Source organism: Lactuca serriola, chromosome 1 (genome assembly GCF_051521515.1).
Source record: "Lactuca serriola cultivar US96UC23 chromosome 1, Lser_US96UC23_V15, whole genome shotgun sequence".
NCBI lineage: Eukaryota > Viridiplantae > Streptophyta > Magnoliopsida > Asterales > Asteraceae > Lactuca > Lactuca serriola.
In genome coordinates, this window is record NC_136408.1 from 83,451,750 (window position 1) to 83,466,734 (window position 14,985).

General features: G+C 34.2%; 1 protein-coding gene across 1 annotated transcript; it reads left to right on the forward strand.

The window, feature by feature from the left end:
* Nucleotides 1-13,702: 13,702 nt before the first annotated feature.
* LOC145069733 (agamous-like MADS-box protein AGL29) lies at nt 13,703-14,567 on the forward strand. The gene has a single exon (XM_079016685.1). The coding sequence runs from the start codon at nt 13,756-13,758 to the stop codon at nt 14,428-14,430; it is 675 nt and encodes a 224-aa protein (XP_078872811.1). The 5' UTR covers nt 13,703-13,755; the 3' UTR covers nt 14,431-14,567.
* The last annotated feature ends 418 nt before the right edge of the window (nt 14,568-14,985 follow it).

The following is a 14,985-nucleotide window of genomic DNA, read 5'->3' on the forward strand; positions in this document are numbered from 1 at the left end:
CCTTAAACTCTTGTGGTCTGTGTAAATGGTACAATGGACCCCATAAAGGTAATGTTGCCAAATCTTGAGGGCGAAAACTACAGACCCTAGCTCCAAATCATGCGTCGGATAGTTCACCTAGTGAGGCTTCAATTGCCTCGATGCGTACGCTATCACGTGACCCCGCTACATCACTACCGCACCCATGCTCGTGATTGAAACGTCACATTAAACTAAAAATTTGTCGACGTCCTCTGCAAAGTCAGAATCGGTTCCTCGCATAGCCGCTATCTGAGTGTCTCGAAGGCTGCCTGCTGCTCAGGCCCCCAACATAATATCACCGACTTCTTGGTTAGTCGGGTCAAAGGAATAGCAGTCTTGGAGTGTTAGGTCTAAATTTATGGCTTATACTTTGCTTTTCTAGGCATTCCTAGTTTTCGGTATAGGGCCGAAAACAGTCTTGGGTTTTGTTGTAGTTTGGACCGAAATCACATGTGATTTCGGTCTAGCTATTGGATTTTGGTCTTGGGTTTTGTCCATAAATATATATATATATATATATATATATATATATATATATATATATATATATATATATAATGTCAAAAAGGGTGTGTAAAGGAGTGTCTAAGAAGTATAAAACGTGAAAGGGGCTGCCATTGTTATACTTGGTGTTCTAGAGAGAGAAACAAGGAGAGAACATGTGAGTGTGTGTGAATTTTATATACCGGATCATCATTCAATATCATTGTGTGCATTAAGGATTCTTCTTCTTCTTCTTCTTCTTCTTCTTCTCCATTCCATCTTGCATCATCCACTTGATTGGGATTTCGCACCATCAAGTGGATCGGATTGATACATCAAAGCGATTTAGGGACTTACAAGTGGTATCAGAGCTTGGATCGTATCAATTAATTTGGCAATATATAGATCGTTTTTGGACTTTTTCTTGAAGGTTTTGGCTTTTTTGATTTGTTTTGGAAGAAATATTGGATGTTTGTTCTTTGTGTTCTTCGTAAATTTGACTTTTTGATCGAGTTTCGCACTAAAAAGTTGGAAAAATTGTGTTTTTGGTCATAAATTGCGAGACTCCGGTGGCTAATCTCGGCCAGGATTTAGGGTTTCCAAGGAGTTTGTGGCAGAAAATGAGCTTGCAGTCAGCGATTGCGGTCAGCGTTCTCGGTGGAGCGGGGTGCGAAGGTTCTCAGTCTTGCTGATTTTGGTTCCCAGTTCTCGGCCTCAATTTTTGATTTCATTTTCGGTTAGTAGGCTTCTCGGTGCGAGACTTCTCAGTCAGCTTGAGAGGCCTCACGATTTCAGCCTGAAAATCAAAATTTTCGATTTTTAAACCTAGTTTTCAACCTTAATCTTGGTTTTCGATAAAATAACCTCGTTTTCGATATTAAAGCTTCGTATTCAGTCAAAAAGCCACATATTCCGTCAAATACTTTTTGTTTTTTATCTTAAAATTTTCGTTTTCTGCCTAAATTATGACTTTCAGTTTTTGACTTTCAAGCTTGACTTTTGACTTTTAGCTGTGACCTTTGACTTTCGAAGTTGACTTTTGACTTTTTAATTCTAACTTTTTAGTTTGACTTTCAAGTTCAACTTTTTAAGTTTGACTTTTTAAGTTTGACTTTCGAGGTTTCAAGCAAAGGGTATTTTTGGTAAACAATGAGTTCCTCAATCACCAAGGGTAATGAAACTTCATGTTCTCAGTCTTGTGAAGCAACGATTAAACTTCTTCGTGATCAAATTAATATATTATGTAGAGACAATGAGGACCTTAGGTATGAAGTCTATAATCTTAGGAAGGCCCAAAAACCCTTAAAAGAACAACTAGAGGCCAAGACAAAGGACTTTAGATAACTTCAAGAATAATATAGTAAGAAATGTGAAAACTATGACTATGTTAAGAGACAACTTGCCAGCTTGACTGCCGAGCTTGACACATTGAAGAATAAATTTGAAAATGCAGATTTTAACTTTAAAAAGTTTGATGTGTCAAGTAAGAAAGTTGAGACTATGATTGAAAAACAACTATAATTTAAGGATAATCAAAACAAGGGTCTAGGGTATCATAGTGTTTCACCTCCCTTCAAATACCACTATACCCCACCCCTTGAAATCAATGAGGAAGAGACACCTGCTTAGTTTGGTCCGCCCCTGTTCCAGCTTCAGTTAAGACTGAACAATCAGGCCCAACTGAGAATATTGAGGTGAATGATACTAATGATGCTTCTACTTCGTGTGCATGTAAAGTAGTGGAAGATGAGGACAAGTAGAACATAATTAATTCTAGTTCTGTTAATTATACTGATTATTAAACCAATGTCTCCTTTAACTCTGAATCTGTTGCTTCTAATGCAGTTACTTTTAATAAACATGTTGTTGGTAAATACAGGCCACCAAAACAAGCGACATAGACTGCTAGCTGAAAGTGTGCATGTGGGAACAATCAGAAACAAGGCATGGCAATGTCACCAGGGGCAGGCAGAAACAACTCCTACGTGAAGAGACATACATGTTTTCACTGTGGAACACCTGGACACATTGTTAGAAATTATCCGAATCATGCATATGTTCCCTACTATGCACAAGGTTGGCAGAAGGTGCCAAGAGGGAGATCTTTCAAAAGAAACCCTTTGAGGCCACATTTAAACAATGGTGACTAGAATACCAAGAAGGGCAAGAATCAAACTCTCATGGTCAAGAAGGAAGTGCCAGCCAAAAAGCCAAATTCAAGAGATGGTCCAGTTAAACCAAAATCAATTATGTCAAAGTCATCTCGGCATTTGGTTTCGAGTTCTAAAGCAAGTGATAAGGCACCCATCCGGTCAAATAAGAAATGGGTTAAACCCGACTACAAATGGGTACCAAAGGTTCATACTCCTGAATCACCTAATGACTCTAACATTTCTTCATCTTTTGTGTGTGATAAATAGGATATGTCATGGGAGAGAGTATCTTGCATAGATGATAAAGGTCAACCCAGTTTCAAAATGGACTGGGTTGCAATGACCAACTAATCTCGCACTCTGCACTGGAGCAACTATGGAGGAATATCATCAGACTTCAGTTTGTTGATAGTGGGTGTTCCAAGCACATGATAACGGACATCTCTCAACTATAACCATTCAGAAATTCAATTGAGAGTATGTATCCTTTGTGGGAAAGGAAGAAAGAAGAGGATCACAAATGGGGATTATACTTAATGATGTCAAGAATTTTTGGATCTGTTCCGAAATTAAGACACAACTAAGAATGAATGTGTTGTTGCATGTGCGTGTTGTTCTTAGATCATCTGGATGCAACTTCAATTGGTGAATTATGGTTTGTGTTTTCTCAATTCTCTTGAGTTTGTCTTAAAATGATTCGTTTTGAAGACAATTTTTTAAAATTTGTGGTTTAATTTTCTTTCTTCCCCATTCACAAATTTAGGGAGAGAAATCAAAATACAAAATACAAGATAAAATTATTAGACAAAAATACAAAAATATGTCTGTATGGTTTTTCGTTTGTAGGTGATTATTTAGGAAGTGATATTAAGAATGAGTGATAACGGGCGGTTTAAACAAGTGTAAGGTACTAAAGCTTAATTGTCTAGACTTTGTGCTCAATGTGTTAGTAGGCACAAACGATTCAAAAGGACTAGACATATCTGACAGTGAAAGGACTTGATAGTGTGGACTTACATAGTTTCATTCAGACTGAAAATACGACGCTCTGGTAGATTGAGCAGTGAAATAAACATGGGAAACTGCGGGATACATTAAAGTCATACAAATCAAGAACTGTGGCTCAACATTTCCTCGATGTATGGACTCATGTCCTTAATTCCGGTACTGATAGGATGACTGGAGGTTCTGATAAAGTAAGTCTGTACGAAATTATTTTCTTGTTTTTTATCTGTCATTCATACGTTGCCTCCTCTGCATGATTGGAACATATCTGATCTGGAATGCAACATATACAACTCTATCTCTATGCGTCTCCTTTTCTATGCAATTCTTTTTATCTTTTAGCCATATGATGTCCCCTCTGTGTGATCAGAAGATCTGACCTGGGACACAACATATGCACCCTACTATCTCTCTAACCCTCTATGTATGTTAGTCATATGTTGTTCCCTCTGCATGATTAGAGGACATCTGACCTGGGATACAACATATGCATTTCTATATCTATCTTCTCTATAAATGATTGAATACTCACCTAAAGTAAGGAATTCTTTAGAATTAGAAGTTCTTGATTATGGGGGTATGTTGGGAAGTGGGGAACACATTCTAGTACATCTAAAACCGAACCATTTAAAGGTTTTCTGTAGATCTTGTTGTTGAATTTAAGTGGACAACAATATCCTTGGTCGTTGTCATCTAAATGGTCTATTTAGGAATATAGGTACAATGTCTTGTCACTTTTAATCGGTCCAACTTATTAATATCCTTTGTGTTTAAGTGGATCATAATACCGGTGATTGACCAGAGCTAGACATGCAGGTGTGTGCTGATAAACGATATCGAATTGCTTGATAACTTTGATCCCAAAAGTCTTTGTTTTTTTTTAAATTGTTCATAATTTTCCTCTATGCACAAATTTAGGGGGAGAATTAAAAAAATCAAACAAAAATCATAAAATTAAAAAAAATATTTTTTTATTTCTTTTTCAGAAAAAATTTGAAAATTCCAAAAATATTGTTTTTGAGTATTTTACTTTTATTTTTATTTCTTAGTTATTTCTTTTACGTGCTAAGTTTTTTTTTAGTTTTATTTTTATCTTAAAGTTTTGGTTGCCTTAAAATGAGAACTTAAAGGAAGAAGAGACTCAAGGAGAATTCAAAGGAAGAAGAGACTCAAGGAGGCTGTATTTTCACACAGATACTGCAAGAAGTCTCCATCTAAGCCAAGGCTGGGTCCTTGAACAACTATGGTGAGAAGGGCTTTTATAACTTTGTGATCCACATGGACTTTTTAGTCATGATTACTTTTCAAGGCCCAACGGTGATCGCTGAAGAACGTTCATTCAAAGGAACATGAAGTGAAGATTATTCTTTCAACATACAATCTTTCAACCCCAAAAGCAAGGTGAATTTGTACATGAAGATTAAGTGACAAATTGCATTGAAGCCTCCTCAATCAATTTTCTGCTATCTTTGAACTTGCTTAAGTGATTAAGAAGAATCGGTCTCTCTGTTATTCTCTCTGAAGATTTTTAAGCTGAAGGTGTTGATTTTTAAGAATCTTTACAAGAAGCCTCCTCACCCAACGTGCGTTCAGAGTCAAATTTTTGAAGAAAAGCCCAACTGTTCAAGATGAAGTCATTCATATTAAAGATTCATGTGTTCATCTTGAAGTTGTGAAGAAATCGAAGATAAACATTAAAGCCAAGCTCAAACGAATGATTAAAAAGAAAAGCAAGCTACAAACCCAGTGGGAGTTTGTTGGGTTATAAAAAAAGCTATAAACCAAAGGGGATATTGTTAGGTCTAAATTTATGGTTTGTACTTTGCTTTTTTAGGCATTTATAGTTTTCGGTCTAGGGCCGAATACAGTCTTGGGTTTTGTTGTAGTTTGGACCGAAATCACATGTGATTTCGGTCTAGCTATTGGGTTTTGGGTTTGGGTTTTGTCCATACATATATATAGTGTCAAAAAGGGTATGTAAAGGAGTGTACAAGGAGAGTAGAAAACGTGAAAGGGGTTGCCATTATTATACATGGTGTTCTAGAGAGAGAAACAAGGAGAGAACGTGTGAGTGTGTGCGAATATTATGTATCGGATCATCATTCAATATCAATGTGTGTATTGAAGATTCATCACTATCTTCTTTTTCTTCTTCTTCTCCATTCTATCTTGCATCATCCACTTGATTGGGATTCCGCACAATCAAGTGGATCGGATTGATACATCAAAGAGATTTAGGGACTTACAGACTTTAACTCCTTTACCCGCCTCCTTCATCACCCTATCACGTCCAGAGAGAAACCCTAGTGAGCTAGCCCATATTTTGAGTGTGTGAAGCCAAAAGTGTGCATTCCTGGAGGAAGCTTGAAGAGTGAAGAGCTTGGAACAGGAAGGATTCTTTAGATCCAACATTCATATAGTTGTAGCATCTATTTGGAGGTGAAAAGTCCTTACCTTGGCTTTCCATTTCTGAGATCTCTTCTTGTGTGAGATTATGGGTATTTTGGTGCAAAATGAGGGCCATTTTCGGGTTGAGCTTGTCCATGAGGAGTAGTTGCATATCTGGAATCCTCTAAGCCCTCATGTACATAAAGTCTCAAGCTTTATGAAGCTTTGACCCATCTTCATGTCCTAAACCCTTTTTGAGCTTAGTTTTTGGTGTTTTAGCCTTGTGAGGCATTACATGATCGTAAAGTTAGCAACTTTATGTGCTAACTTCATCCTAGGAAGTTGGATCTGGAGTTTAGAGCATTGTAATCGACTGGAATGTGTTTATTATGTAATAGCTGAAGAACTCGACGAGTTGGGCATCCAACTCGACGAGTTGAGTTGAGATTTCCCGTTTTTGGAGTCATAGTAAACTTGACGATTTGGTGGAGCAACTCGACGAGTGCGTAGGGTTTTCCCTGATCTTCTGGACATTGCATGGACTCGATGAATTGGCTAGCAACTCGGCGAGTTTACTTGGGTTTTCGGGATTTATTGAGTACTAAGGAAATCGACGAGTTCATGAGTTGCACTCAACGAGTTGGGTCAACTTTGACAATTGACTTTCGTTGACTTTAGGGTTTTGGTCAAGCTGTGGATTTTGCAAGCCATGAAGGAGTGGATTCTAGACCAGCAGTTCGAGTGTGGGATATATATATTGCTTTACTAGGCGAGGTGAGTCTTCTCACTACACTTACCTGAGTAGTAATACTGTGTGACCGGAGGGTCTTATTTGAGTTATTGAACCAGGGGGGGGGTCCTATGTGTTTATATTGAGTTATGTGATATTATGCATTTTGTCTTTGTGATATTTGTCTATGATTTACTGAGTTAGGAACAGAGGGTCCATCCGAGTTGTGAGACCAGAGGGTCTTCACTGAGATAAAGGACCGGAGGGTCCTAACCGAGTTGTGAGACCGGAGGGTCTTCACTGAGACACATGACCGGAGGGTCCAACCCGAGCTATGCGACCGACGCGTCTTCACTGAGACACATGACTGGAGGGTCCACATCAAGTCGTGAGACTGGAGGGTCCTCACTGAGACGCATGACCGGATGGTCCATGCCGAGCTATAGCCATGTGAGGCTTATTATTTATGTATGTGATATTTTGGGGAACTCACTAAGCTTCGTGCTTACCGTGTTGTGTGGTATGTGTTTCAGGTACTTCTCATGATCGCGGTAAGGTGTCGGCATGATTGTACACACCAGCTTGAGTTATGTTTTGAGGATCCTGGGATATTATAAAACATTTTTTGTTCTTGTGTTTTAAACAACTTATACATTTGTGATTTGAGAAATGTGAGATTGTGTTTTCATGTGGTTTTTAAAAATGAAAATTTTGTTTGAATATTTAGAGCGTTACACCTTTAATGACACGTGGACGATGACACACATTGATTTATGATACACATTTTTTGTGTGTCCTAAAAATAATGTCAGCTTTTCAAAATTTGAAGGATAGAGGACACACATTTGTGCGCTCTCTGTGCGCTCTCTAAAATTAGTGTCCAAAAGAAAAATTACAAACATGGAGGGAACTTTATCTTAAATGTGTGTCCTCTACAAATGTCGCTTTATATTTTTTACTAGACGTGTGTTTCTTATCACAAAATTACAAGGACTATTTCTAGGGATTTTTTGAAGAACAATCAAAACACCTCATCATTCAAGATCATTTTCCATTTCTCCATGGTTTTCTATTTCTCCTAGTTCAAAATACGATTTAGGATTCGAATTAAGGAAAAAGGGTGGACGATTTTAAGGGCCAACTTTTCATCAGTAGACTCACAATATTTGTGTTACGTATGCTCTTATTTTTACATCCGATTCAACATTTTGGCGATTTTAATCATCGCAAAATTCAAATTTACCAGATGAGTTGATTTTGGAGATCTTCCGCAACTTCGATTCGATGTCGATCAGGGATGAGTGTTCTCTCTTCTGTCGGCATTGGTTGATGCTCGATCCCTTCAGCAGCGACACGATATAGATCGGTGTCTCAGGTAGCCCTAATGTACTCATTGACCCTCTATCTCTCTCTTTCACTCTCTCTCTCTCTATCTATCTCTCTATCATTGTTTTCATAATTTCACCAACGTTTACATCTCTCCATATTGATTTCGTGAGTTTTATTTACCCACATCATTCTATAGAACAAAGTAAAAAACAGATCCATGTTATGAAAACAAAGTATTAAACTCGTTTTATTTGATCTGAGTATGATGTAGATCCAATATGGTTCATTAATTGAGTTCGAGAGATACGTCTCAGATCACAATAACAATACAATTTTTCATACCCACCAAGTGTTTGATGTAATTCCTCAACTAAAATTTTATTTTCCTTTTAACAAATGATCACTTGCTTCTCAATCTAATCAACTGAAGTTGCTTTATGAAATGATAAATTGTCATGCTAAATCAACAAGGAAGCATATTATTACCATATTTTAGATTCTTGAACTCTATATCGACATGAGTCATGAGATATCTTCATTAATGATGTTTCTAGGTCAGCATCATTTTTTTCTTATGAATTATGTATAAGCATTTTAACCACCTCTAAAAAAAATTATATAACAAACTCATCAAATATTGTTTTATTTTTTTGTAGTTATTGTCAAATTAAGAATGGTCATTTTACATTATGGCAGATCATGTGTTCTGAAGCAAGTTACTGATGAAAATGGTATCTAGTTATCTATACTAATTTCTCACAAATAATATAAAAGAACATAAGGTTATAGAATATATGGTTTGTAGAGAAGGAAAGCATGACAATTTTTTGATAATTTCTAGAAATTAGTTGAAAAAAGTAAAAAATTATTTTCTTTTTTGTGATTGTCCAGTGAAATTGCAATCTTCCCTAATATATGTTAGAAGTATTGGATGATATGAGGAGCATGAAGGTTCAGAGATATTCTCATCAATTATTCAAGGAAACTAAACCACATATTTGATTTATTTCAATAACTTACATGATGACTCAGTTATGGAGAGCAATCCTCTAGATGGTGTTCTTAAGTTGATGAGGGGCATGAAGTCTCTTTTTCATTTCTCTTTAATGTTCAATATGTTTGATGTTACTTTAGATCCTGAAGACTAAAGCACTTTTTCAGTTATGATCTTTTTAGTATCATTCTTGTCTCATTTTTTTATATAATTATAACAGGTGGTGATATCAACAAAAAGTCCAAAGTATGATAAGAAATATGTTTTGGGAAGGAGAAGAAAATTCTACATTTTTTATTAAAAACAAAACTAGCTATTAATGACTAACTGCAACATTATCCATCATTTGTAGGATGCAATTTTAGCTTTGAATGATGAAGTTATAGATTCTGATCAAGTAGAAAACTGTCTCAAATTCTGTCCCACCAAGGTATCATGTATACATCACATTAGTGGTTATTCAAATGTATGAAATGCATTTATTTTGAGAAGTGGTTCACTTTTCAATATTGAGCAAAATTAGTGGAATTTGTTAACCTTGATCAACAAGGTTTAGGCTTTGTGACAAGTACAAACCAACAGGGGACAAAAATAGGAAGAAAGATAACAGTGAATAAGAATCGGGCTGATGATTATAGCTTGTTCACTAAGGTATATTTAAGATAATCAAACTAAAATCACAGCAAGAATAGGAACATAGCAACAGGTACAAAATGTGATACAGAGGAACAGGGGAAGAACAAAACATGGGAAAAATATCTTATATAAAATTTCCTTAATTATTAAGCTTTTATTAATACATAGAAATACAAACTTCATAAAATACTAATACATAACCACCCTATATATACAAAACAAATTAGACTCCTAAACTAACTAAAAAACTTTTAAAAAGAAAGAATTTTGAAAATACCCTTAAGACTAATTTTATCCCAGATTTCTAGATTATTCCATGAAATACATATGTAATTTTGTTTTTCTTTTCTACCATTGCAGGTTGTTGCAAGTCTGGTGATGTAAGTCTACTGAAAGGAGTTTTCTGTAATGGGTGGTTACTTTACTGATTCAGGTGGGGTATGTAATATGTTACATTTATATAAGTTTGTCATATTCAGTTTTTAGAGTTTTCATATGTATCCCGCTTATATTTCATAGATTAGAACCATATGTTTTTTTATGTATATACAAACACCTGACTTTCAGGTCTTTTTAGAGAGATGAGCAGTTTATTCAAGCAATTTTAGAGCATGTGGCTCCATTAGTAAATAAGGTATCTCATGGTAGTTTGTCTGATTCGGGTGATGTGTTGTCACTATTGGAGTTAATAGCATGTAATATGGTATGTACTTTTTGTTGGATTGGGTGTCGAATCCCATAACTATAATTGATATGTACTTGAATTGATAGCAACACAGTCCTTTTGGGTTGCCCTCAAACCTAGCAATTGGACAAGGAAATTATGAAAGGAGAGAAATTAATTTATTATAAGATTAATAAATTAATATAAATGATTTATTAATGTGTTAGGAAAATGTTATATAAATTAGAAATCACAATATTTAATTAATAGTTAACGAGACGTTAATTGGAGTTAATTTTAGGGTTAATTGTATTAATTATAAAGTATAGGGACTAGTTTGTAATTGTTAAATAGTTGGAAGAAACATTCCAGAACCTCCTTGGTGGAGGTGGACGAAATTCTTAGTGGAAACCCTAATGATTTCGCCCAAGGGCCTTGAATAAGGCTTCTGGATTAGCTTGGGCCTTAAGCAAAGGAACATTATGGCTATTCCTTAAACCCTAGCTACCTCAACTATTTAAGGAGCCTCTTAGCTCCAAAATTTCGACCACCACTCCTTGTTGAATAAACCCTAGGCCGAAATTGCATACTCCTCCTCTTCCTCCTCCTCATCTCTCTCTTTCTCTCTCTCTCTCTCTAATGGAATCACACTCAAGAGCTAGCAAGAAGGAAACTATATATATATATATATATATATATATATATATATATATATATATATAGTTTCCTTCTTGCTAGCTCTTGAGTGTGATTCCATTAGAGGCATTACCATTGTGGTGCTAGGCTTCCAAAAAGATCAAGATCAAAAGGATTATCAATTTTTTACTTTAACAATTGAAAGGTATGTGATTCTAAACCCTAATTTGTTATTTTCGAAAATAGTCTCTTCCATTAGGGTTCTTGTTTTGCAATTCAAAGTTATATGTTCAATAGTCAAAACATAGATCCAAAGTAGGTTGCATGTGAACTTAGTTTTTTCTAGTTTATTTGTTTTACAGAAAACCCATCACTTTTAACTTTTTCCTTTAAATAATTTATCTTAGTTAAATTTATATTAACATTTCTTTATTTGTGACACATACAAGTGGGGTTGGGTTTTATTTCTTTATTGTATTTTTATTTTGGAACTAACTCACACGTAAACATTTCTACAGGTAGTGGAAAAAGTTTTGGTTGGAGCTATAATTAGAGAAATGGCATTAAAAGAGTTCTGCACTAGACAAAGCACTAATATTATGCAGCTTAATTGTATGACAATGTATTACCAGATTATATAGTTAGAGAAATGCCCTTAATATAAATAAATTACATTTATTTAGAGTAGAATGATTATTTATATTTGACATATTATATATTGTTAAATAGGTTGTTTATTTTGTATGATATGTTATTTTATATTATGATACCTTAAGTGTTATTTAATTTGAAAATTAATAAACCTATTAATTTATTTTAAAACACTTAAAATTATGACAAGCAAAAATGTATGTCGTCTTCCTTTATGACAAGGGTTTCTTTGACACGCAATGAGTGTCGTGAGTGCGAGTCGTAAGGTTACGACACACAAATGTATGTCATCTTCCTGTAAAATATTCATATTACAGTGTTATTAAACTTTCAGGATATTTTCTATGTTAAATTTTCATGTTATTCCATGAATATACTCATGGGCTAATTTAGCCAATTTTTATCAACCGATAATTAAGAAAAAAACCTAATAAAATTTTCTATTTTCAATGAATTGATTTGTTTTTGACTTATTTCGACTAATTAGAATATTATTTAATAATATAACAAAGTAACAACTAACAACTTTCCTTTAAAAAAAATCTAGAAAAAATTACTAAATTAACCAGTTTCTGAATGACTTGTCTATTGTTAGCCAAACAATGATTGTTCTTTAAAAGCTCCATTGACAAAGATTTTTTAATCTTCAAAATCCAAAAATGACCACAAATAAAAATTAAAACTTTATATAATAAAAGTTTATAGGCTTAAAACAGTAAACAACCCATGAGACAATAGCCCCTTACCCGAAAATTTAGCCAACACAACATTAACCCGTAGTGAGCCATGCATTGACCGTGGGAATGCTTAATCACCACCTACGGTTTTATAAGCTACTAGTTTATAACCCGTGAGAACCACAGTTACAAAATTAATTAAATTTTCATATTAAAAATTCAAAATTATAAATCAATTATTTAAATAAATTATTAATTAAGAGATATTTTTTAGTTATATAAAATTATAATCATTAATTTAAATAAATGCGTGACCTTGTAATATGTATTAATTTGATTTTAATTTTAATTTTAGTGTTATTAATTTAATGTAATTAGAATTAGGGGTGAAATTTGTATGGTACCAATTCGTTTTTCCTTAAACCGTGTACCGTACCAATTATACTTGGTATAAAAAAATTGCTACCAGTACCATACCAAATATATTTGGTACCAAATATATTTGGTACCAATATATTTGGCTGTCAACAAGTTTAGTTGGTACAAATTGGTAATTGTATATATCGACTTATTTTATTTTTCTATTGTAAGATTTTAAAATAAGCAAATACATCGGGTAATTTTGATATTTAGTAAAGAAATTGGTTATGTAGTTCTTTTAATTTACAAAATAATTCTATTGAAGTAATGTTAAAGTAACATTTTAGTTTTATGTTTTAACGTGTTAATAGCTATCGACTAATGCAACCAACTAACTTATATAACGTTCTTAAAACTCTAAACACTAATACAACTAACAATTGAAAATTTGAAATATACGATTTTGTTTATATATATATATATATATATATATATATATATATATATATATATATATATATATGAATTGGTTGGTACCGAATTACCATGGTATTCAAAATTTTATACCATTATCGTACCAAGATTGTTCAATTGGTACGGTACTACCAACTAAACATGTTGGCTACTAACTTTCTTGGTTCGGTTGGTAGCATGTTGGTTGGTTTTCCGTGGTATAATTTTGACAGCCCTAATTAGAATGAGAAAATTTAAAATTTGAATTTTGAAATGGAGAATCAATAGGTTGACAAATAGTATTATATTAATTAGGATGCCTCATAAAATGACACATGACAAAAGAAAAATAAACCTATACTGAATAAAAATTTTGAAAAAAATACTAGTTCTTGGCTAAAATAGATAAATCATTAAGAAAAGTAGCTATTTTTGGAATTTTCTTAAAAATATATCATAATCTTTTTATCTTGATCTTTATTTGGACATTATTTTGTTATAAATATATGTTTTCCCTAAACTTATTGACCACGAACCATCCCACTGCCTTCCGCCTTCCTCACCACCAGTCCACCATGGATATAACCAATGTCGCCGGCGGTTCTAACATGAACAAGAAAACGACTAAACGTAGAAGAAAGATCGATTCGAAGAAGATAGAAGATATCAAGAGCCGCCAAGTCACCTTCACTAAACGCCGCACCGGACTTTTCAAGAAAGCGGCTGAGATCTGCGTCTTGACCGGAGCCCAAATCTCCATCCTGGTTACTTCCCCCTGTGGTCGGCACTTTACGTTTCGCCACCTCAACTCCGACGTCATGCTTGACAATTATCTGAATAATAACAACACCACCACCGGAGAGGATACGGGAACCACCACGAACTCTCCACCACCGCTGCCCATGAAGGAGTTCAATCAACGTTACATGGAGGTTTCAAGGGAGTTGGACGCTGAGAAGAAGCGGAGGGAGACGATTCCGGTGATCGGTGGCGGATTACGATGGTACGATGAGGCTGTTGATGGGCTGGATGTGGAGGAGTTGCAACGGTATCTTTGTTCATTGGAAGAGTTGAAGAAGAAGGTTTTGACGAGAGCTGTTGAACTGATGATGATCAACAAGTCTTCTGATGCATTATTTGGTTCGAACAACGGCAATGATCAACCGCCGGTGGATATTCCTGCAAGCGCAGTAGTCGACGACGGTGGTTTTAACTTCGAGTACGATGGGGGTTTTGGAATTTTTAGTTAATTACGTAGATGAAGTTCTTAATGTCGTAAATATTCAGCGTAGATTTGAATTAGATTTCTGCATTCTTACATTAGATACTTTACTAAAGTAAATTTTGGTTTAATAGAAACTTTTATTAAGTATCATTTAAGATCTTATTGGGTTTGTTTTTGTGTTTTCAATTTTGTTGAAATATCTCTTTTAATTTAACATTTCATCTTCGTTCTACAAAACTTACTTTTACAACAAAAATGATTTTTAAAGACATCAAAACAAAAACTGAATAAAAATTGTGATTATCATATAACAATATAAATAGTTTTGCTATGAAAAACAATTTTGCAATAGACAAAAAAATAAAAATAAATACCGCAATAGATTATTTTCTCTAGTTATTTATTATTTGTATTAATTTGACCGTACAAAAAGTAATTTTCACAATAAATAATGAAATTTACAGTGAACCTTTACGAAATAAATAGTTATTTTTTATCAAAAATTTTAAAATAACTGATATGTGACAATTATAATTCATAGCTATATAGTTTTTTTTTCCTTCTGTTTTAGAAAATATGC